The sequence below is a fragment of the Clarias gariepinus genome, chromosome 1 (genome assembly GCF_024256425.1).
Source record: "Clarias gariepinus isolate MV-2021 ecotype Netherlands chromosome 1, CGAR_prim_01v2, whole genome shotgun sequence".
In the NCBI taxonomy this organism is placed as follows: domain Eukaryota; kingdom Metazoa; phylum Chordata; class Actinopteri; order Siluriformes; family Clariidae; genus Clarias; species Clarias gariepinus.
Window position 1 is genome coordinate 35,115,397 of NC_071100.1, and position 24,688 is coordinate 35,140,084.

General features: G+C 37.1%; 1 protein-coding gene across 2 annotated transcripts in view; it reads left to right on the top strand.

The window, feature by feature from the left end:
- Window positions 1–24,688, top strand: part of dock11 (dedicator of cytokinesis 11) — an 82,479-nt gene that overhangs the window by 36,067 nt on the left and 21,724 nt on the right. The window contains exons 29-42 of one of the 2 annotated variants that reach the window (XM_053515088.1): window positions 1,338–1,421; window positions 4,888–4,999; window positions 5,644–5,682; window positions 6,536–6,717; window positions 9,533–9,646; window positions 12,598–12,667; window positions 12,811–12,899; window positions 14,634–14,748; window positions 15,125–15,191; window positions 20,500–20,547; window positions 20,673–20,815; window positions 22,097–22,212; window positions 22,302–22,439; window positions 22,605–22,787. In XM_053515088.1, the coding sequence (XP_053371063.1) occupies window positions 1,338–1,421; window positions 4,888–4,999; window positions 5,644–5,682; window positions 6,536–6,717; window positions 9,533–9,646; window positions 12,598–12,667; window positions 12,811–12,899; window positions 14,634–14,748; window positions 15,125–15,191; window positions 20,500–20,547; window positions 20,673–20,815; window positions 22,097–22,212; window positions 22,302–22,439; window positions 22,605–22,787 (1,500 nt within the window). The remainder of the gene's footprint in view (window positions 1–1,337; window positions 1,422–4,887; window positions 5,000–5,643; window positions 5,683–6,535; window positions 6,718–9,532; window positions 9,647–12,597; window positions 12,668–12,810; window positions 12,900–14,633; window positions 14,749–15,124; window positions 15,192–20,499; window positions 20,548–20,672; window positions 20,816–22,096; window positions 22,213–22,301; window positions 22,440–22,604; window positions 22,788–24,688) is intronic. The other variant, XM_053515168.1, reaches the window with a different exon arrangement.

The following is a 24,688-nucleotide window of genomic DNA, read 5'->3' on the forward strand; positions in this document are numbered from 1 at the left end:
GTTTGTGTACCTCTCATCCACTTGAAGCAAATTAGTAACTATGTATATTTGTAGATGTACTGTATCCTGAGCTAGACGATTGCATGTTGTCGTTTAGGCGTTCATTAGGGATCACCACAGTGCATTTGCACATTTGGCACAGGTTTTACACTAAGTGATCTTCCTGACACAACCCTGCCATTTTTTACACGAAGGGTGTTCTGTAACTCCAGTGCCTAGGGGCAGGGTGTTGCTTTGGATGTGAACCCGGGCCTTTCGCATGGCACGTATTTCTGTCTGAGCAGAGATATGGAGGATTAAACCTTTGACATTCCACCTATTATAAACTTAATCTATATGCTGTATATAAAAAGCCTAACTACGATTACATTATATTCCTACTTTACTTTATGTTTTCAAAATTCTGAGATGTCTAGGGGGTTGGTTTCTCAACATTTCTCAGAAGACTTTTTTTATTTTGTGAACTATGTGTGAATATGTCTACTTTCTAGATTTTATTCATAACAATCCCCAAAACAAATCCCCATAGTGAAACGTTGAGACATTCATTCATTCATCTTCATACATTCATACTGCTTATCCTAATACAGGATGGTGGGGGCCTAGAGCCTATCCCAATAGACTTTGGACAATTAAAATCCTGAAGGCAACAATTCACTGATTTTGATACAACTGACCCTTCTTCAATACAATATCATATGTTTTAGTGTTTTCCAATGCTACTATTAATTTGTGAATGATGATGAATACAGTATTTTCAGTATTAGAGTTACAGGAAATACATTCCCCAATCTATTAATTTATTTACACATCAGTGTGAAAATATAAGCGATTAGTGTTTTATTAGTATTCAAATTATTATCAGTTAAAAACAATACTTTTTGGGGTCCTTGGTGGACTATTGGCAATAGGCCGTGTTCAATTCCTGGTCAAAGAACAAGCCAGTTGCACAAGTCCGGGAAAACCTCTGATACCAGTACCAAGCCCTAATAAATTGGGTAGGGTTGCCTCACCATTGGCATAAAAACTCTGTCCCAGTTGTATTCAGTTTCAGTGATCCACTGTAAGTGGCTAACTACACTTGATTGCCTGGAGTTGTCAAAAATAGTAGAATTCTGGATATAGATACTTTTGAATGCCAATGCATCACTTTAGATGGACTTGTGTGTGCATGCATGCGTGTGTGTGTCATGTATTTCTTGTAGCTCTCAGCTACATAATGTTATACACTTTAGTGTACAGTGTTGTGCCTCAGAATCATTAAATATTTACTTGCCTTGAGCTGTACTCGTAGTGTTTTTTCGTTAACGTGCAAATGCTTCTACCTCTCCCTCTAGCGTTGCCTGACCTTCATGAACAGAGGATTTGCATTTAGTCTTGTAAATGACTACATGTGTGGATTCAGCCAAAAAGACCCCAAGGTAAGAAGTACAGTGTACATTGAGTTTGGAATAGGGGTAGTGCTTTGCAGGAAAAGTTGAGTTGATGGTAGGTCATTTCAGTGGTATTTATTTTAGCACCGGTACACAGAGATAGGCCGGTTCATACTGTACAGTATATCCTGTAAAATTACAGTACATGGATGATGTCAAAATGCAGACCATGGCTATGAAAAATCAGCAGTTATGTTGGGGGGTTCGGATGATAAATTGATGCATATCTGCAAATATAATTAAAACACCATTTTTTGTAACGGTGAAAATTCAGTCCCAAGAATTTTTTTTTATGAATTTAACCGTATACTAGAAAACCTACTGTAGCAGAGTCGATCTAAAAATGGTTCCAATTTTACAAACTTTAACCATTTTGACTTCTGTAGCAATCCGCCTTTTTGTTATCTGATTATAACTTATTGAGCAAGAAAATATTTTCATAAATTTGACTAAGGAAACAGCCTTGGAAAAAAGTCAACAATTAAAAATAGAATATTTAAAAGGTGACTGGGTAGAAAAGCTTTTTTTGCATTCAATTTTTACATTAATTTTAGAATCTGTAATGCTTGTTAATTTTTACTGTAAAGCAGTGTTATAAAGCAAAGCATAATCATGTAAATTTTTCTCATATATTCATGAAATAATCTTCAATGGTTCAGCTTTAAAGGGACTTCATGTTGTTTATCCAGAATTTTGTTATCAAGGAATTTTATTCACCTGGACCATCACAAATAATATATTTAATAAAATATTATTATACACTCACTGGCCATTTTATTAGATAGATCCTGCTAGCACTGGTTTGTAGATCCTTTTCCCTTCAGAATCATCTTAGTTCTTTGTGGCATAGATTCATCCTGAACTGTTGAAACCAAACAGGATGGATTCATGCTGTCATGTTGTTTACGCCACATTTCGACCTTTTCATCCAAATGTCACAGCAGAAATCTAGACTCACCAGACCAGACAACATATTTCCAATTCTCTATTGTGCAATTTTAGTGAACCCTTGTGAATTATGGCATCAGTTTCCTGTCTTTAGTAGACAGGAGTGGCACCTGGTGTGGTCTTCTCTTGGCGTAGCCCATCTGCTTCAAGCTTCGGCATGTATTTGAGTTATTGTTGCCTTTTTTATCAGTTCGAACCAGTCTGGCCATTCTCCTCTGACCTCTGGCATCAACATGGCATTTTCACCCAGGGAAATGCCGGTCACTGGATGTTTTATCGGTTTCACATCATTCTTTAAAAACAATAGAGAGCATTGTGCATAAAAATCCCTGTAGATCGGCATTTGGGGAATACTCACACCAGCTCGTCTGGCACCAACAACCATGCCAAACCAGAAGTCTTTTAAATCACCTTTTTTCTAACTATGAAATTCAGCAGGCCATCTTGACCTGCACATGTCTAAATCCATTCAGTTGCTGCCATTATGTACTTACATTAATGTGCAGTTGAACATGTGTACGTAATAAAGTAGCTCGTGAGTAAAGAGTTGTTGGGTAATTTTTTTTTATGTATTAGAAAATTAGAGCTTTTTGCTTGTCAGTCACAGTTCACATCCATGTTGTTAAAAAATAAGCCCAACGCACACATCTAAATAAAAAAAAAATTGCCTATACGTTCTTGCTGTATAATGACCATATTATCAGTAATGTAGTTAATTTCATATTTGATCCAGTATTATATTGGATTTGCATAAATATTGTAGATTAGTTGACGCAGCTATACTTATCCTTCGTATATGTAAAACCTTGTTTTGACTAGCTGCCTTAACTATACAGTACAGTACAGTCCTTTTCATAAGTCAATATCCCTTTTTTAAATCTATGGGTTTTTGTGTTGTGTTAGACCATAACAGAACCTTAAGGTATTGTTCGTTACAGAAGACAGACTTAACTGTTCTTAAGGCTATTTGAATGTTTTTGACTTGCAAATACAAATACATCCTCATTCCAGTGTGCTCTCTGAAAAACAACACGTACACTGGCATGTAGACCGCATGCTTGACATACCTACCAACTTCGTACGTGTGCCACCAGCATAGAAAGCTCGGCAAGGGACAGTTAATGGCTTTGATTCCTTTTTACTGACCAATTTTTCTTACTTGCTTTGGCTCATTTCTCATGGTTGTGACTTCTTGTAACTCCTTGTGCATTTCTGAAAAACATTCCTGCTCCCTAAGACACCCCCCTGTCCATAACACTTGGGCATTTCTGCAAAAAAAAAAAAAAATTGTCAGCTGTTGGTGGGTGTATAGATGTCCCACTATCCATATGTAAGCCACAGTAGTTACAAATTGTAATGATATTGTCAAAGTTTATTCAAAAAAGTGCTCACATTTTTCATTAAGTGTGGATATTATAGTTTTTTACAGACAAAAATGTACCGGAGGTTTTGAAATATTTATTGTGCTGGAAAAAGTAATCATGACCCAGCACATCAAATCAGTTATTACATCACATTTAAGGTTATTCGAGTTTTATATATACTGTATATACAGAGTCAGCCAAATAAATTATACACACTTAGCAAAAAGAAAAACTTGTATAAATATTTTAATACAATATTTATTGCTATTATATATGCATGATAATATTTTTAATATTACATTAATATAATATACATCATACTATTTTTTTGTCTGTCTGTGTATATACTGTATAATATACCTGCCTTTACATGCATATAAACATCCAATTCTTAATATACATCATTTAATATGATGTTGGCCCACGCTTTGCAGCTATAACAGCTTCAGCTCTTCTGGGAAGGCCTTTCACAAGGGTTAGGAGTGTGTTTATGGGAATTTTTAACATAAAAGTTTGTCCTGATATTGTGCAGGATGTAATGTATAATATATGAGCCATTTTTTGAGTCATATGGGTTATAAAAGGTCAACTACTACTGTAAAAAAAATTATGTTAGGTAGTCTCATTCCTCTGAAAAGGGATCTTTATCTATACACCCACACAAATGCATTGTATTTATTTCTAATTCAATTTACAAATGGAAAAAAGAACATGCCTACACTTATGCCTCTTTACCTGACAAAAATAAAGACTTCCAATAAACAAAGACTGCCTTTGATCTTTGGTTGTATGAAGTAATAATGTAAGTCTCGTTAAATGTGTTTTATTTTTTCTGCCATTTTGTATGAACATTAACGTTAACTCACACATTAATCATTGTGATTCATGTCCTGTTAAACTTCAATTAAACTATTTAAGTCATTACACTTATTTAGAAATAGAAAATGAAATTTATATGTCTATCATGCTCTTTATACATTTTAATAACTAAAATTACACCAGAAACATAATCTTGTCTTAATATTCACGTTACGTCTGTGGATTACAAATTTATACAGTATGATAGAGTATGATATTCAGATGGCATGTGCGTTGTGGAGGAGCTGTCACATGACACAGTAAAATGCATTTTGTGTTTACAGGCTTTAACAGAAATGAAGTTCTACTTCCTCATGACTGTGTGCAATCATGAGCACTACATTCCACTGAACCTGCCCATGGCGTTTGGCCGAACCAAGTTACAGAGAGTCCAGGGTATGTTTTTAACAATTCGCAGCAATGCTTTAAGGTGTATTGATGATATAATTTGCTCCTCCATCCCTCCCCTTCCCTTTCTCCTCCCCTCCTTTCCCTATCACACCTGCACTTGGTCTTGCACATTGAGATAACTCTAACTACAAGCACCTACTGTACCTCTACACCTTAATACTAACGTTAGAATTGACATAAGTACTGTAATTGTAATAATATTTGTGCAGAATTTGCATAATATTTGCTAAATTGTGCTATTTTTTGGTTTGTTGTGATTATGTCGCGTTTCATTGTGGCCATGATAATGCTAATAATAATAACTATATTCATGGTCTTAAAAAAACAATTATTACTTTTACAAGTCACACTTTTACTAGAATTCCTGCACTGCACAACTGAAATAAGTTTGTATTGTAAGCGTAGAGCTAAACCAATCAGATGTTTCGTTCATAGTTGCAGAGATTTTTATCGAACAATGTTTTTACGTACCCAACTTTCATTTTCAGAGCTAGTCAAGCAAAAAAAATGTTTCTTTTGACCCCTTTGAACAAACACAAACACACGCACACACCAGGTCACCTCCCTCCTTGCACGATGCCCTCATTTTTTTCATTCTCTCTTTTGTGTTTGTTTTTGCTCATAATTAGATTTTATTTCATACGCGGCGGAGTGTTTTGGCGTCATAGGTAGGTGGTGCCGGCGAATCTCGATGCGAAACAAAGTCCAGGCTGCTGTTTATAACCACACTAACTAGCTCGACAATTTCCTGCAACAGTCATTACCATGCTTGAACATCTAACTGTCACCGCATCTGACATGTCAGGCTTGGGCCTGCGCTTTTCTTCTGTCTGCTTTATCACGCTGAGATCCAATAGTGCATTATGCCTTTATTATTTTGAATGAACAGTTTTTAAATTGGTAAATGCTTTTGTGTATGTTATGGGCAAAAATAAATATACTTCCTCACAGGTAGTTTTTGCCTGTCTTCGTCACACTTTTAACTCCGTCATGCTCTCTGCACTGTTGCACTGTTCCCTCTGATTAATGTTTTATCGCACAGAAGGATCTTGTGTGAATCAGTGGTTTCTCTGGTTGAGAAACAATATATACAGCAAGCATGTGGAATTCTAGCGTATACAAAAAGAAAGCAGCACACAGATATCAGATGTTCCCGCTGCTGTGAGCTTGGGGAGATTCTGCTGCATAAAACACAAGTTCTTTCTGAAACTCATGGTTGGGAATGGAGTATGATGAACACTTGGGCCATCTTTTAAATAGACACAAATCAATGACTTTTTGTTTAAAAGCATATTATGAAATAAGAAACAGCATCAGGCCACATTTAACAATTCCACTATCATGGATGATCTGTGTCTTGATCTGATGGCTGAGAGAAGATCTATTGTTTGTTTTTGTACGGATTTGTACCACATAGACAAATAAGTAAGAAATTCCTATTGCTTATCCAACAACTCTAAAGTATTTAAAGGTGCTTGGAAATTAGTACTGTATTAAAGTAAAACTAATCCCATTTTGCAGACCAGAGTCTTGAGTACAGCCTTACTGAAGACTACTGTAGGAACCATTTCCTGGTGGGTCTGCTCCTGCGTGAGGTAGCCGAGGGCCTGCAGGGAAATCCAGACATCAGACAACTAGCGGTTGCTGTTCTCAAGAACTTAATCATTAAACACGCCATGGATGACAGATACACATCTTACAAGGCAAGTAACAGCTCTCTTAGTGTTAGCTGTTTTCTTTTTTTTGGGGGCGGGGGATAAAGACTATCAGGGCTATAATCAGAGTTGGTGTCTTGCAGTAACTATTACTATTATTATTATATTACAACATATTATAATTTAAGTATAAAATTATACAGGGAGAATATTTAGATTATGCAATCACAATATCATTATGTGGTTCACAGCTTTAAAATGAATAAACAAGGTCTTAGACTAAGGTGCTGCCTCTCCTGGTGATGCCCTCTTGATTAATGAACTTTGAAATGTTGAAGGGTTTTTGACCACAAGTTCCAGTCATTTCAATTTTCCTTAGTTGTTTTCTGATAATTTGACCCTTCTGAAATAGTGATTTTTTTTTTTTGCCACAGCAGAGTATTTTTAATACACTTTATTATATTTTTGTATTGATTTTTCAGCACTGGGCCTAACCCTTAAAACCCTGAGCATATTTAGCTTATATATAGTATATATATGCAGGTTCAAGTGTGGTGTAATACAGAGCAATGTGTCTTTTTTTTGGGCAACATGGTAAAATGAGTTTTATTTAATTTTCACCAACTTGGTGAACATGACTAAGCCACAAATTTCTTTGGCACATAGGCTGTAGGCAAAGAAACAGCATAGACTCATATGATGTCATGTTTCTTTAGGGCAGATTATAATTGCTTCTATGCCCATAAAATAACATCTTTCCCATATTCCAGTAATGGTAAAATGGTAAAATAAACATTTTAAAAGTCAGGATAACTTTGGTTCCACATGACAAGTCAGAAAACCCAAATGCCCAGTCTGACGTCTTAAGCCTGCCCTATCGACACACAGCGGAAGGACTTCTACAGTATATAGGGAGATTTTTAATGATTTCTTTATAAATCTTTTGTAATCATTAATTGACCAGTGGTCTGTGCGACTCGAACTTTAAGCGTTAAACAAACATACGTGCAGTTTCGGTATTAGAGCATCCCTACACATGCTTAATCCAACTCTGAATAAAGCCCTTGGTGTTTTCAATGTGTAAAAAGGTCACAGATATGCTGCGAGACAGCTGGCGCCTTTCATATTTGCATACATAGTTTATCGTAACGTGCAATTGTTGGAGAGACATACAAGACACAAGGGTGTAGTCTGAAAGCGTTTATTAGGGGAAATCCAATAATCTTATTTAAGCTCTATAGACTTAAAGCAGGCAAATATAAAAAATAATGACTGACTATGTATGTAAGGTCAAAAAAATCACCAAAAACAGACAAAGCATGTCCAAAATGCAAAAAGCACATTTTATATAGGAAGTCAATGTGTTTTACTTTCCTGCGTCCATATAAAATCTAAATTAAGAGCGGAATTTCCACTCACTTTAAATATATAATGGTTATATATTATATATAAATATATAACTATATAAATAGTTAAGTAATGGTAAATGACAGTGGTAAAACTTGGTACAGTATGTTTAGGTTAAACTAATTAAACTATTAAATACTGTATGTTACATTATATTTTAGCGAAATTGAAATAGTAGTATCAATATGTACAAACAAACCAAGACCAGAATATATTTTTTTGTGTTAAGACTCTTTTACTGTATTTTAGAAGAAGAATAAATAAAAAAGAGTCTAATCATAAAATCAAAGTAAAATTATAATATCTGTATATTTAAGGTATAGTAAGTGTTTCTGTAATGTAACCCAAAATGTTGCAAGTGTCCGAGGTTCAGCTGTCCCATCATCCTGTTAATTCCTGTTGACCAACAGATGATTAAAGTGTATGCCTTTTTAAGTCTAAGAATGACCAAGGAGAAACTATCAGCCAAAACTCATCAGTAGAACTTGCCAAAAAAGTGAGAGTGAAGGTGCATTTAAGAGAAAAAAAATTATATGTATTTGCAGCATAAATATTGAGATTTTGATACACAATATTTTATTTTTCGATCTAGAAATTATGATCCATAATGCAAATTTTGCTGCTTTTTTTCTTTATATAATTCTCGAGAGATTTCCATCTATATTTACATGTATATCTCTAAATTGCGTGTGATCTCATACTCCAGACAAATAAACCTCAAGCGCTGCTTACACTGTTGTACAGATGACTGTCGAACAAACTCTTAACCAGGACACAGATAAGCAACTGTCTGTTATGCAAATAGCTGGTTCAGTCTATTGTACATAACCTTCTAAATCTTTGGAACTGGATACATAGCATGTTCTGTCTGTTGGGGTAATTGTGTTTGTGCATTTTATAGTTCAGGTAATCCGAACAATACGCCTAACTCACCCAATGTAGATGTCAGCTTTCAATTAGCCTGCACGAAAGTAAACTGCCAGTTACGAACTTCTAAATTATACATCAGACAACGCCAGCATCTTTCATAGCCACAGCCAGATGGTTTTAGATAGTGAAACTTTCATTCCAGCATTGAGTCAATGTTTTTTAGTCTCATGAGATAAAGAAATGACTCACTGTTGATGCATTTTGAGATGTTTTGTTGAGAACAGTGAAGTGTTCATGAGTGACACTATGACCTTTGAGCAGACTATCCATCATTGAATGCTGATCCTTGGAAGGGATGGTGCTGAACATAACATTAGAAGTTGTACAAATGATTAGTAAGAATGCTTTGTTTATTTGCATGTAAGTGCCACAGTACTGCATAAGTCATCCTCATGTCTGAGTGGGTCTCCTCTGTGCTCTTTAGTATTTGAATGGTCTTGAAAGGTGCTTCATTAGTGCTTATTATTATTATTAATATTATTATTATTTGATTGATTGATTGATTGATTGCTTAAACCCTAAACAGCATCACCAGGCCCGTATATGTGTGCTCTACCTTCCACTCTTCGAGCTGCTCTACCAAAACCTGAATCAGCTCAGTGCCAACAGGCAACCTTCAAGATCTGGCTTTGGCATCATGGTAAGCTATTGCTGTTTATCCAAAAGTATAGAGTGTCAGGAAAATATCAAACAAATGTGTATCAGATTATTATGGTTGCTGTGGCCATACAGGGATTATTTAGACATTGAGGTAAAAAGTTTTTCGAAATGAATGTATAGCTAGTAGCCTTAAAATAAAAACAAACCTACCAGTCTATATAATCCCACTGTAAATATAAATAATAGATCAGTATATAAACTGAGTGGCTCATTTATTTTTATGGAAATGACTTGTCAGCAGTGTGTGTTTGTGTGCGCATGTGCATGCAGTGGTCTGAAGGAGTCAGTTCCACACCCTTAAAAAACAAACAAGCAAAAAAAAAGGTTACCTTTAATAAGAAACTGAAGAACAGAAAGGCCATTGGTTTATCCTAGAATTTTGCTGTCGGTTGCAACACATTATATAAAGTCAGTTCACAATTATTTGGACATTGGCAAAGTTATTGCTTCCTTAAAATATTTTGAATGTGAAATTTAATTATAGTCCGGTCCATAAATTTGGGAACTTACATGTAATTAATGGAACATGCTAATACAATTACAAACATGGGTATTGGTGGCTTGGAGGTAGGTTTCCCGCCTGCCATGCGGAAACCTATCTGAGTTCAATTCCCATCCAATGCCGAAACCTCAGCTGGATGCAGTACTGGTCCCAAATCCGGGTAAATTGAAAGGGTTGCTTCAAGGCGTAAAACCTGTGGCAAATTGTGTGTGGATCGTATGGTCCACTGTGGCAACTCCTCAACCGGACCAACCAAAAAACAAACTAACTTAATTACAAACACAAGGATCTCCTTTCATACTCGAATGAAAATCCTTGGCAGTCAATGCCTGTCTAAAATCTGGAACCCATGGACATGATGAGTTTCCTTCTTCGAGATGCTTTACCAAGCTTTCACTACAGATGTCTTCAGCTTCTTCTTGTCAGTGTGTCTTTCTGCCTTCTGTCTTGTCTTCAGTAAATGAAAGGCATGCTCATATGAGTTGATATGATATCACAATAATATATATATGATATATAATATGGGTTGAGAGCATGTGACTGAGTTGGCCATTAAAGAATTTGCCATTTTTTTTTCCTTGGGTAGCTTTCACTGTCTGTTTTAAGTCATTATCTATCTGCAAAAAGACGCAGTGTCCTATCAGTTTTAAGAAATTTGTCTGAATCTGCCCTATACACTTCAGACTTTATCCTGCTACTTTTATCAACAGTCAGGTTCAGTAAACACTATAAAAAGTGACCAGATTCCATTGGCAGCCATACTCGTTTATGCCATAACCATGTTTCCAACGTGTTTGATATGTGGTTTGCTCTTGATCATGAGATGTTACTTTCTTTCTCCATACTTTTATTGTCCTGTAATTTGGGTACAAGTGAATATTGGGTCCTTCAGAGTCCAAAGAATCTGGCAAAGTTTTCTGGCAAAGTCTAATCTGGCCTTGTTTGCACCTTGATATGAAGCGTCTTTATTTACTTCACACAGTCATCTCTTGAGTGTACACTTTGATACTGATAAATCTCAACAAGGGAGTTCTTCTGGATTTAATAACTCTTTTATCAAACCTGAGGTATTCGTATTGATTATTATTGTGAATGTATTAAGATAATGATTCATAGACATTTTTGGACTCTTAATTTGGAAATTGAAAGGCCACAGCACAGTTTTATTCTATAAAAGTGCAAAACCTTTGATTAGCATTTCAAGGCCTCTTTCTGTGCTTGCCAGTTAATTCCTTCTTTTTATGAATAATCCAAACTGTTATATTGGCCACTCACAATGTTATTGCTAACAATCTGATTGCTGGTTTATTTCATATCCAAGAGACACCCTTCTCCAGAGCAACTTACATTTTTATCTCATTATACATTTAACCAGTTGAGGGTTAAGGGCCTTACTCAAGGGTCCACCAGTGACACTAGATATTGTGGTGTTCAAATCAGGGACTTTCCGAACTGTATTCCAGTGCCTTCACCACTGAGCTACCCCTGATCTCCCTGAAGTTTTTTTAACTTAATGATGGCCTCCTTCCCTTTTATAGTCACCTATTTGGAGCTCATGTCGAGAATTCGAGTAGACAGCTACCAAATGCAAATGTAACACTCAAAACCACCTCCAGGCCTTTTATCTGCTTTTGGCAAGTTTTGGCTCTCATTTTTAGTTCAGTCCTTGTACCTGACCAGTTTTAGAAGAATGGTTTGGTTTGTTAAGCCACACAGTGATCTATGCATTATTCAAGTGTAAAAAATATTTAACGTAAGGCATGAACCAGTGAGAAACAGGTGCAGTTGATGACAGATGATCATACACACAGAGACGGCCAGGCTCGATTGCCATCTCCGTGTGCATGGAGTTTGCATGTTCTCCCCGTGCTTGGTGAGTTTCCTTCGGGTACTCTGGTTTCCCCCCACTGTCCAAAGACATGTTGGTTAGGTTAATTGGTATTCTCAAATTGCCCGTAGTGTGTGAATGAGTCTGTGTACAGTATGTGTATGTGTGCCCTGCGATGGATTGGCACCCTGTCCAGGGTGTACCCCGCAGTCTCCTGGGATAGACTCCAGGCCCCCGCAACCCTAAATACAGGATTAAGCGGTAATGATGATGAGTGAGTGAGAGTAATACACAGTACGAGTATAGCAGTCAAATTATGGTGGTCAAATGTATTAATTGAGTAAGTGATCAATCTGTGAGGAATAAAACAAATTAAACTTGTTGTAATCAGTCATTAAATATGTAACCCTTTTTATAATCTATAGTTTCCTCACTGAAAAAGTGCGTGCATTTAATCAGAACATCATATTTCGATTGACTTCACATATTATTGGTGTGTATTATTACTGTACCTGGAAAAAGTACATATTTGCTGTTTTGTAAGCATAGAACATATTTTACTTGCTCAAATTATTATCATTTTTCTGAACTGTCTCTCCAGTGCAGAGATGATGTGTCCATGGCTAGCTTAGACCCACGGCGTATCAGTACAGTCATTGAAAAGGAACCAAGTGAGTAGAACTGCAAGTTTAAAAATAAAAAAAAATTAAGATTTGGGATTTTTAAAGTACAGAATTGTGTAATGTTTTTATTTAAAACAATATTTCTCAATCCCAGTGAAAACCTTAAGTGACGTGATGTTTTTTTCTTATAGCCGGGATGGCCACAGTGAATGGACATTTAAGGAAAGAAGATTCGCGAAGCTCATTGTACGGAGATCCTGGAACACCAGATATTAATGAGGTTAGAGTGAGTTTTCTAGAGTAGCAATGAATAGGTCACATTGATTGCAAAAAAAGTGAAATAAGAGATATAAACTTTGTTTATTATCATTATGCAAATATGTAAGATTATTATTATACAGGGCGTATCTGCCCTGCACTGTACTGTGTCTGTAATATTTTAACTAATGACAAATACATTAGTGTTCCCTCATTGAAAAGTGTTTTTGCAAGATTTACAATGGCCTTGGATTTCTTCTGTAATTAATCAAAGCATGGGCTTCAGGTCTTCAATAAGCATCAGATTTTTTTTTAAAATTCTTCTAAGCATTTTTTATAATAATGTAAGCATCAATTCTCCAAATGATGGTTGACTTTTGAACTTTTCCTTCAACCTCGCCAATTGAGGATGTTTCCTTTCTGTACTCGTTTACGCTTAGGCTTTTAGTGACGAATCCTTGTCCAGAGACAGTAGACTTTAATGAAAAGTGCTGATAGGTCAGTGCAGCCAACAGAAGTTTTAATATGACTGGAGTGCAGACAATTTTTAACTCACCCTTGTATATCATTTTATTCTGTTGAGAGGTCATGTGGCCATGTGAGAGGTCAAGAGAATTTAACTGCTCGAGAAAAAAAATGACTTTATTAGTCACAGCACAAACAACACATCAGCAGTAGTGTATTATTTTTATGTACTGTAAATTCATCACCATAAGTTAAGTCTTTATTTGCATTACAGCACAATGAAATGCTTTTCATCTCATGTCCCAGCTCAGAAGGCAGGGTCAGCCATGATATGTCGTCCCTGGAGCAAATAGGGTTAAGGGGCTTTCCCAAGGGCCCACTTGTGGCAGCTTGATAGAGCTGGGGCTTGAACCAATAACCTTCTGATCAGTGACCCAAAACCTTAACACATTGAGATACCACTCTAGTCAGTGGTGCAGAACAGAAAAATCTCAGTTAAAGAATTTAAGAGTCAAACTATTATGCATTAGGAACACATCAGAACTAATCTGTTACTTTGGGGTAGTGGTGCCTCAGAGGGCTACCCCACTGAGTTACTGATCAGTAGATTGGCAGTTCGACCCCAGCTCCCCCCAGGTTGCCGCTGTTTGGCCCTTGAGCAAGGCCTTTAACCTTATCTGCTCCAGGGGCGCTGTACCATTTTCAACCCTGCGCTCTGACCCCAGTTTCGCTGGGATATGTGGAAAAAGAATTTTACTGTGCTGTAATGTAGGCTTAACGCAACTTCGGGAAAGACCATGTTCCATACAGACTCAGCACATCCACAGCGTCACTTCAAGGCAGGACAAATCCAGTCCTGAAAGGGCCAGTGACCAGCACAGTTTGTAATTCCCCAACACCTAAACACACCCACTGAATCCAGTAATTAAGAGATTAGTTAAATCAGCTGTGTTTGAGAAGAAGAATCAATAAACTCTGTTGGACACTGGCCCTCCAGGACTGGATTCGGAGATCCCTGCTTTAAGACAATGATTATAAATAAAATTTATCCAACATTTTTTAAGTTTTAATATAATGTTTTATCTGCACTTCTGCACTCCTGTGGGACATTATCTTATCCCAGAGGACATGAATAGAAAAAGTAATTAGGGAAGACTAAATTAGGGAATAAATCAGAGTACAGAGTACAGCCTAGTAAATATGTTGTAGCTCGTCCAAATCCAAGCAAATCCGTTCAAAACCAAATAATAAAATATTTTAAACCATGTATAATGCAGTGTTTTTGTTTCAGTTACAGAGACGTGGCTCCACAATGAGCACTCTTCCATCCATAGGACGCCTTGGTCATTACGAGGTCAAAGGACTGCTGCTGTGTTTCCTGCACATTGTAAAGACTGTATCGGAGGGTCAGTGCCAGCTACTTTGTTTGATTGTATAATGGCAAATTATTTTTTTCATGCACAATCTTTTTATAGCTAGATAGATGCAGTAGATAAATACAGTACATACATACATGAATACATGTGCATGCATGCATGCATGCATACAGACATACTGTACATATGTGCGTGCATGCACGCATGTATACATACATAAATACATACATACTGTATTGATCCATAAACATCCAGTAGAAAGAGTACAGCAGAAACCAATGTTTCTACAGGAATTAACTTTATGTTTGATGGTATTTTGTATGTAATAATGCTATTTATGGGAAACAGACATCAGCTAGCTTTAATTCAACCTTTAACTTATAATGCATTTGTTGTTTCCTTTCAGATACCTTGCTGGCCTACTGGAACAAAGTCAATCCGCAGGACATTATGAACTTCCTCAGTCTCTTAGAGTGAGTTGCTTAATCAAGAAAGTATTTTGAAGTTGTTCAATCATTCACAGGCATGCAAAGTCCTTGTTTAAACGGCCACACCTTGTAGTTGTGTGTAGTTATGGGGGAAAAAAAACTGGTACAGCATTATGTGTTACACTTTCATTTTTATGAATATGACACTCCCTGATAGGAATAAAAGAGAGTCTGTGGCATTTGAAAGAAGAGTCCAGGAGTATAAACAGAGATTATAATTTAGGAATAATGAATAATCTCTCCCAAGCATCAACATCTTATAAATGTTTTGTTTAATATGGGAAGGGTTCATTCATTCTACCTTAACAACAACTGTTTATTTTGTTATTTACACTTGTGGTAAAAAAAAGCTTGATTTGAGGTCTATGGAACTGTCTAGATGTCCATAGTAAAGGATATTAAACTGTAATCTGGTCTTTGTTTAGTTTATAAAAATAGATCGTATTTAAAGATGCAAAAGTATTTCAGGAGGGTTTTATACTTGTCCAAAATGTATACTATTTTAAACTAGTCAAAGGGGGTCATAGTTAGCTCAGTTGGTTATTGGACTATGGTTTTTAAGGTCCCAGGTTCAAATCCCATGACTCTATGCTCTATAATGAGGTGAGAACATAAGTTGCTCTTGATAAGGCGTCACCCAAATGTCTATATATTACAGGAAGTACAGCAACTAGCCATAACAATATTCTATAGGTTGTATTGGTTAAAATTTAACTTCAAAGCTTAAGGTGGCCTTTATACCGCAGATTAAATGTAACTGGATAAGATACATTTCATGTGAAATTTACATTTTTGCCAGTTCGTTAATTGTTGCATTAGTTCAAATGCAGAGGTAAAAAAAAAAAAAAAAAAAAAAAAATTATTATTATTACTGTTGTTATTATTATTATTGTTGTTGTTGTTATTTGGTTAATTAGTTGATTGGTTGAATGTTGCTGCCTATTTTTAAGGAATGTTAGCATCATGCTAACTATGTATACAGTATATACTGTACTGTACAACAAATGTTAAGTACTTACATTATTTAGTTATTATTATTATTATTATTATTTTATTATAAAAAGAATTATTCATAAATAGACAGCCTAAATCATCACTTATAAGTAATGCCTTCTCAGTTATTGTTAATCCTAACAGTAATAAGCATGCAGACATCTAATTAAATTCGAATGAGGTACATACAGTATATCCTGGGGCGAAGGTTTGAGTTGGTTAAAAATCCCTTGAAAATCCCTTATTCACAACACAGTTAAGTACTAGTGGCAATATAGGGCAGGTGTAATGAGTTGAAGCGGTAAAACTAATTAATTAATAAATAAATAATAATGCATTAGATCAAGAACTGCTGGAGTCACAATGTTGAATACATTTGACTGATCTTTTTCTTTTTGCTACTTAAAGCAAACAGCATACTGAACGGTGTTATTGGAATATCTTATTAATATGTGGAATACAAACTGCTTAAAGAGAAAGCATTAGAATCTGGTATTACAATCAGATATATTGCATATAATGCAGTACTGGTTTTTAACCTGCTTTGCTGAGTAAACCTTATGGCTATCAGCTCTTCATGGCAGAATGCTGTTTTGGTATGTGCAATATGGTGGAGTGTATTTTTTGATAACAGGCCTGTTTAAAGGGCAAAGTCCTGTCATATCTTGAATGATGGGTGTGGCTCATCATTAGTTTTGTTGCTGTGATTAATCAAAGTCTGTAACTTTTAATAAAAGACAACAGCTTTTTTTGGTTATGATATGTAATATTAAGGCATGTTATACAAGTTTTCAAAAATATTCACTACTGAAAGTAAGCACTTTGACCTTAAACTTTTAGTATATATGAAGTGAGAGCTACATAGATAGATAGCTATGGAGATAGTGGGAATATGTCTAAATATGGGTTAAAAAAAGGAAAAAGGTTATGAAAAATGGTTTTGTGGATCGATTGGCTCGATCAAAATATGAAAGAAATCACAAGGTTAAAAACGTAATCATCGCTCTAGACTGATTAGAGGAACTACGTAGTGGAGCTTTCCCATTGACCCATTTCCTCATAACAAAGTCCTTTCTTTTGGCCTGTGACATCATGTGTGCAGTTTATAATAGTTGTAAAACCAACCTACCTTGTGATTCTATTGAATTTTGTTTCTTTCAGAGCTAGTGGAGGTCATGTGTGTTTTTTTTCCTTTGTAAGAATTGACAACATTCCCTGGTGGTGAACCTTAGCAGGAACTCCTAAATAGTGGACAGTACCACTCAAAAGTTTGGCATCACTTTCTAACTCCATGGTCTTTCCTGATGTTGTAAAGCAATGCTGAAGGCATCCAACATATTCAATAATCTCCCTTGACCAGTTAATGTTGAGATGTACAGTGGTGTGAAAAACTATTTCCTGATTTCTTATTCTTTTGCATGTTTGTCACACAAAATGTTTCTGATCATCAAACACATTTAACTATCAGTCAAAGATAACACAAGTAAACACAAAATGCAGTTTTTAAATGATGGTTTTTATTATTTAGGGAGAAAAAAAATCCAAACCTACATGGCCCTGTGTGAAAAAGTAATTGCCCCCTAAACCTAATAACTGGTTGGGCCACCCTTAGCAGCAATAACTGCAATCAAGCGTTTGCGATAACTTGCAACGAGTCTTTTACAGCGCTCTGGAGGAATTTTGGCCCACTCATCTTTGCAGAATTGTTGTAATTCAGCTTTATTTGAGGGTTTTCTAGCATGAACCGCCTTTTTAAGGTCATGCCACAACATCTCAATAGGATTCAGGTCAGGACTTTGACTAGGCCACTCCAAAGTCTTCATTTTGTTTTTCTTCAGCCATTCAGAGGTGGATTTGCTGGTGTGTTTTTGGTCATTGTCCTGCTGCAGCACCCAAAATCGCTTCAGCTTGGGTGCTTCAGCTCGAGTTGACGAACAGATGGCCGAACATTCTCCTTCAGGATTTTTTGGTAGACAGTAGAATTCATGGTTCCATCTATCACAGCAAGCCTTCCAGGTCCTGATGCAGCAAAACAACCCCAGACCATCACACTACCACCACCATATTTTTCTGTTGGTATGATGTTCTTTTTCTGAAATGCTGTGTTACTTTTACACCAGATGTAACGGGACACGCACCTTCCAAAAAGTTAAACTTTTGTCTCGTCGGTCCACAAGGTATTTTCTCAAAAGTCTTGGCAATCATTGAGATGTTTTGTAGCAAAATTGAGACGAGCCTTAATGTTCTTTTTGCTTAAAAGTGATTTGCGGCTTGGAAATCTGCCATGCAGGCCGTTTTTGCCCAGTCTCTTTCTTATGGTGGAGTCGTGAACACTGACCTTAATTGAGGCAAGTGAGGCCTGCAGTTCTTTAGATGTTGTCCTGGGGTCTTTTGTGGCCTCTCGGATGAGTTGTCTCTGCGCTCTTGGGGTAATTTTGGTCGGCCGGCCACTCCTGGGAAGGTTCACCACTGTTCCATGTTTTTGCCATTTGTGGATAATGGCTCTCACTGTGGTTTGCTGGAGTCCCAAAGCTTTAGAAATGGCTTTATAACCTTTACCAGACTGATGAGACTGATCTTAATTACTTTTGTTTTCATTTGTTCCTGAATTTCTTTGGATCTTGGCATGATGTCTAGCTTTTGATGTGCTTTTGGTCTACTTCTCTGTGTCAGGTAGCTCCTATTTAAGTGATTTCTTGATTGAAACAGGTGTGGCAGTAATCAGGCATGGTGGTGACTACAGAAATTGAACTTTGTAGGTGTGATAAACCACAGTTAAGTTATTTTTTAACAAGGGGGCAATCACTTTTTCACACAGGGCCATGTAGAAAGGGGGCAAATAGTTTTTCACACCACTGTATCTGCTACTCATGATCTATAAAACCTTGTAAAAAACAGCTCTAATCCAAGGTGTGGTTAGTAAGTGATTTCTGAGGCTGGTAACTTCTCCTCTGCTGCAGGGGTAAGTTTTGGTCTTGCCTTCCTGGGAAGGTCTTCAAGAGAGCCTGTTTCTTCATGCTGCTTGATTTTTGCAAATGCACATGCAACAAATGCAACAATTATTTTTTAAATGAACATTTATTCATTTGAATATTGAAAATCCCTTATTCACAACACAATACATTATAAATTCCATTTAAATGCTACTGACCTGTTTTGGTAAAGGAATAAAAACATTTGCTGGAATTTCCTTTGGAATCAATAAAATATTTCTGTGTCTATCGATCTAATCAAAGATGCAGTATGCCCGCTTTCCCACTTAGCTTTCATAGTTATTATTGCACCTAGCAGTCAAAAATAGGAACTAGATCAAGCACTAATGGAGCCACTTGCACAGGTGGAATAGATGGGGGCTGGACAGGTTTTGACAGTGTTGCAAAAATCTTTTTCACAAAGTAATGGGTAAACATTTTTTACTTGCATACAATGACTCCTTGTGAACATCCCACTGTGCTAAGTTGTGTGTGATCGTGGTCTACAGTGCTCGTGTATCTAGTACATGTCTGGTATGATGTCTAGTAAACCCAGATGCCAAATCAGTAACATCACTAGCAAGGGGAGTCATGGCCTGTTATCCCCAACAGTGGTTGCAATGAGCTTCAGCGTCCGCCATTACATTGGCAGTGATACAGTAGATAGAGAAATGGTAATCGATTTGGCCAATTGTGTTCCAAGACCTCCTGTTTCAAGCCTATTTCTGTCCAACATGGTCTGTCAGCTCTGCAAAGAGATCAATTTACACTTATACAGTAGGTATGGCAAATTAACTGAAACCCTGGAGTTGGCAATCTTCACAACTTAGTTTGTGGAGTTGGCAATCTTCAGTTATTGGCTGGGAACCTGTGAGACTAGGAGCTGTCTGGCTTGTCATTTGCTTTTGGTTCTTTTCACACAACAGCTACTTGTCCAGACACGGAACATAGAAAGCTAGCGTGCAGAAGCCTAGGACTCCATAAATTTTATAAATACCTACAGTAAGGTTCTAAAGCTAAGGCAAGAGGAAGGAGCGTAAACCAGTGTCACTTTATTTCATGGTCAAACTGAGGAAACGGCCATGCTTCAAAGCATTTCGGTTGTAGAAATATAAATCTTTCAGATCTGTGTTTATATAGAAGTTAATAGTTTCTTTGGATAATTTATTAAAACACGAGTCTGTTTCCCAATCTTTTTTATATCTATTTATTGTGTTCACTGTAATATTGATAACTCAAGTTTACTATTGTAAAGTTTTGCATGTAAAATTCATGCATAATTTTCTATTCTTCCTGTTCTAATCATATGCCTGGTATGTTTTGGGCAGGATTTCTCTTGTACAGTTTCGTTATGCTGGTAGGAGAACCATAAACCGGTAAGAACAATAATAACCTTGTTCTTGATTTTGTTTTGTCACAATAATAAATTTTTCTAATGGGTAGTTTGTAAAATGGCTTTTTGTATACTGTGTGTGTGTATGTACATTTGATGTCTGTGTAGGTGTCATGAATCCTGGGTGTCCAGGGCCTTCTCCGCAGACAGGAAGTCTCAAACCATGCCTGTGATGCGTGGACGTTCCAGCCTCATGCAGGCCAGCTTGCAGCAGTTCAACACCCTGGAGTCCTCACATACCCTCAACACAGGTATTAAGCGTTATTCTTAAAAGAACAGGGAAGGAAATATGCTTAGCACGGTCACAAAGCTGTGTACATTATGCAGCAAAGTGCATATATGATGCAACTCTTTATTAGCCTGTTAGGATCATGGCTTGTTCAGTCATCATTTGGAAAGGTCAGGTGATACAAATTACAAAGCTTTCTAAATACCCAGACTCCTCTAACCGCGTCCCAGCAATCAGCAGCCATGAATTCATTTAAGCAGTTGCCGAGCACTCTGAAAATGAAATCATTGACGCGCACTTACTGTAGCAGGAAAAGGCTATAAGAAGATGTGTAAGTGTTTTTAGGTACTGATTTCCTCGGTTCGGAATGTGATTAAGAACTCCCCATTTGACTGCAAAAGAACTCCAGGAAGATTTGGGCACCTCCACTAATATGGCCTTCCGGGAAGAGTCATCAGAAGAATACATCTCCTGCATCCTCACCACAAAACTTGCGTCTAATGCGTAGTGGAAAAAAAGTCCTGTGGACCAGTGAGGTTAAACTAGAACTCTTAGGCCGCACTGAGCGAAGTTAGTGCACAGAATTTGCTGAAAAGAACACCAGTCCAACTATTAAGCATGGGGGGGGAGGGGGATCGATAATGCTTTTGTGTTGTATTGCAGCCAAGAGACTGGGGAACATTTAACAGGTAGATGAAAGAATGGAATAAATTCAATTCCAACAAATTCGGAAAGCAAACATAACACCATCTGTAAAAAAGCTAAAATTAAAAAGAGGATGGCTTTTACGAATGGATAGTGATCCTAAACACACCTCAAAATCCATGATGGACGACCTCAAGAGCTGCAATCTGAAGGTTTTGCCTTGTCTCTCATAATTTGCTGGCCTAAACATTATTGAGAATTTGTGGATAGACCTCAAAAGAGCAGTGCATACAGGACGGCTGAGGAATCTCACAAAACTGAAAGTCTGTTGTAAGGAAGAATAGGAGGAAATCCCCCAAACAAGAACTAAAGGGCTCTTGGCTGATTACAAAAAGTGTTTACAAGCTTGTCTAGTGCTACATAGTTAGTTATGCAGATTGCCCAAAGTTTTGCTGCGGGCCCGTGTCCTTTTCTGTTATTTTGATAACATAAAAAATGAGAAGGTTTTGTTTAAAATATATAGGGAATGTGTTACCTTATGTGTTTTGGAGGTGATTTCATCAACCTCCAAAAGCCTAACTGTTCACATTAACAGAAATTCTGACTAGGGGTGCACAGACTTTCCCATGCCACTGAACACAACTGAATGATATTTTAGGTGGTGGCTCCACTGAAGCAGAAATAAACCATCAGGCCCTGTTGGAGGGTAACATCTCTACTGAGGCTTGTCTCGTTGTGCTGGACACACTTTCTCTCTTCATTCAGAGCTTTAAGGTAAAACAAATAATTTCTAGTTTCTCTGGATTGGTTTTGCTGCTCATTATGTAATCTCATGCACAACATGGGTGAACTCGTCCCTACAGAACCAGCTTCTGGAGAGTGATGGCCACAACAATCTGATGAAAAAAGTGTTTGATATTTATCTAACCTTCCTAAGAGTGGGACAATCAGAAGTGGCAATCAAACATGTCTTTGCATGTCTAAGAGCCTTTATGTCTAAGGTGAGCACACACCCAATGATGTCCTTAAAGTACAGTATATAGTGAATTACACATATTTTTATTTATATTTAGACATGTTTTTACACCATTTATTCTGTGTACATATAAAAGTTACAATTATGGTATTCCTTATTACAAATAAGTAGAATTAATATTTTTGTACAGTTTCAGGTGACTCTCTTTAAGGGCCGTGTGACCTTGTGTGGCTCATTGTGTTACGAGGTGCTAAAGTGCTGCATGTCCAAACTGGGGAATGTACGTGGGGAAGCAGCAGGCCTGCTCTACCTCCTAATGAAGAACAACTTTGAGTACACCAAGAGGAAGAGCTTTTTGCGCATGCACTTACAGGTGTAGTAGGGATTGATTTTTTTTTCTACTGAAAAATTACATTTTTGACAAACAAAGCCTTTAGCAGGTCTTCATTGTATAATCTTTTGTGCACTTTCTAAGAAAAACTATTTTAAAGTATCTTATTGACTTACATACATGATTGGAAAATAGCATAGTGCTACCTAAATTAACACAGTAATGTACATAGTAATGAGTAGGATAATGCTGTACATCATTTTTTCCCCAAGGCTCTATATTTGGTTATACATTAAATGCCCGAACGTATGTGGATACCTTTCTCACACAGACATATATACACTGATCAGCCATAATATTAACACCTTAATATTGATTATTAATTTTATATCAGATAAACTGGTGGCTCAGGCATGGGAACCTAAGGCTCATTTATGCCTGTGGAACGCAAAAGCCAGTGCACAACAAGTCACCGAAAAAGTAAATGCAGGCAGTTATAGAAAGACACCAGACCACCCAGTATCATAGCCTGCCTCACACGGGACCTCCCAGGCAAGGAGCTCAAGGCCACTGACCTGGGTTTAAAATTTTTCAGATCTCAAACCAATTGAGCACCCATGGGAATTCAGATTCAAGGAGGCCCCACCCCGCAACCCACAGCACACCCCCAAAAAAGTCTTGTGGAGCCATGTCCCAAGGGGAGAGAGCTGTCCTGTTAGGACAAGGGTACTCTACACAATACTGGCAATAATGTTTTATGTTGCAATAGTATGGTGTGTATATATATATATATATATATATGCTATAACATTATGACAGGAACTAAAAAGGACTAGTCCTGAAAAGTGAGCTCAGTGTGCCCAAAGTTAAATGAGAATGAACTCAACTGGCCTGAAGAAACTGGATAAATACCTTTGAAATTGGAATAACAGCTGCCCACCAGTCCTCCTCGCCCAGCCTCATTGCTAGTGGCTGGATGGGCACAAATTCTCATAGTCACATTCCAAAATACAGTAGAAAGCAAACAATTTATAACAGCAAACAATTCAATATTTACACCAATGGTTTTAGTGTGGGATATGCAAAAATCCACATGAGTATCCACATGATTTTGCCAATATTGTGTAAATTATATTGAAAATATCTTTATCCACATGAAAACACAAAGAAAAAAAAAACATTTTAAATGACACACACTGACACACCAGCCAATTAGGTGACATGATTAATTCATCAGAGAATACATAAAAAAACCTACATTTAGGGACTGGATAGAGGGTACCAGGACCCACCCTAGCAGCCTGACCTGGGAGTAGTTTCCACATGCAAAGGTATGTTGATTGAGTCAGCAATGTAACTCCACGCATGCATAAGCTCTGCTAAAAATCTGCATCTCCTCTCTACAGGAGGCACAAGGCTCATTTCTGGGTTAACAACCTTCATAGTTGCAGGGCTAAGGGGTGGATGAGATTTGTATTTCTTTTGGAGATGTTGATGACACTGGATTTGTTTTGAGTACATGTGGTTAGGATGTTGCATGGAGATCTCAGACAGTGTTTGTTGATTAAAAAATGAGATGATGGTCCCTATTAAGCTAAAGGGTTGACCCTTCCAGGAAAAGTCTATGCTTAGGCTCTGACAAGGAGATTCCATCTGAACATTAAATTTAGAGTTTAGGAGAAACACAGAGGCTTCCACCCAGGGCGTGAAAGATAAGAAAAGTTATCATTGTTTACCTTTGAAGGTACTACAGGATTATCGGGTATCTGGGCTGCTACTTTGTATGACCCTATCTCTGTATGAGCACAATGAGTATTGTTTGATTAGGTGTTAAGTCCACTTAAAGTGGGTGTTAGACTTTGACAAGGGTGTGTCCTGTTTGTATTTCTGTTTCTGAATTTCATGTACAGAAGATTAATATGTAGTCAAGGTTGAAGTTGTGT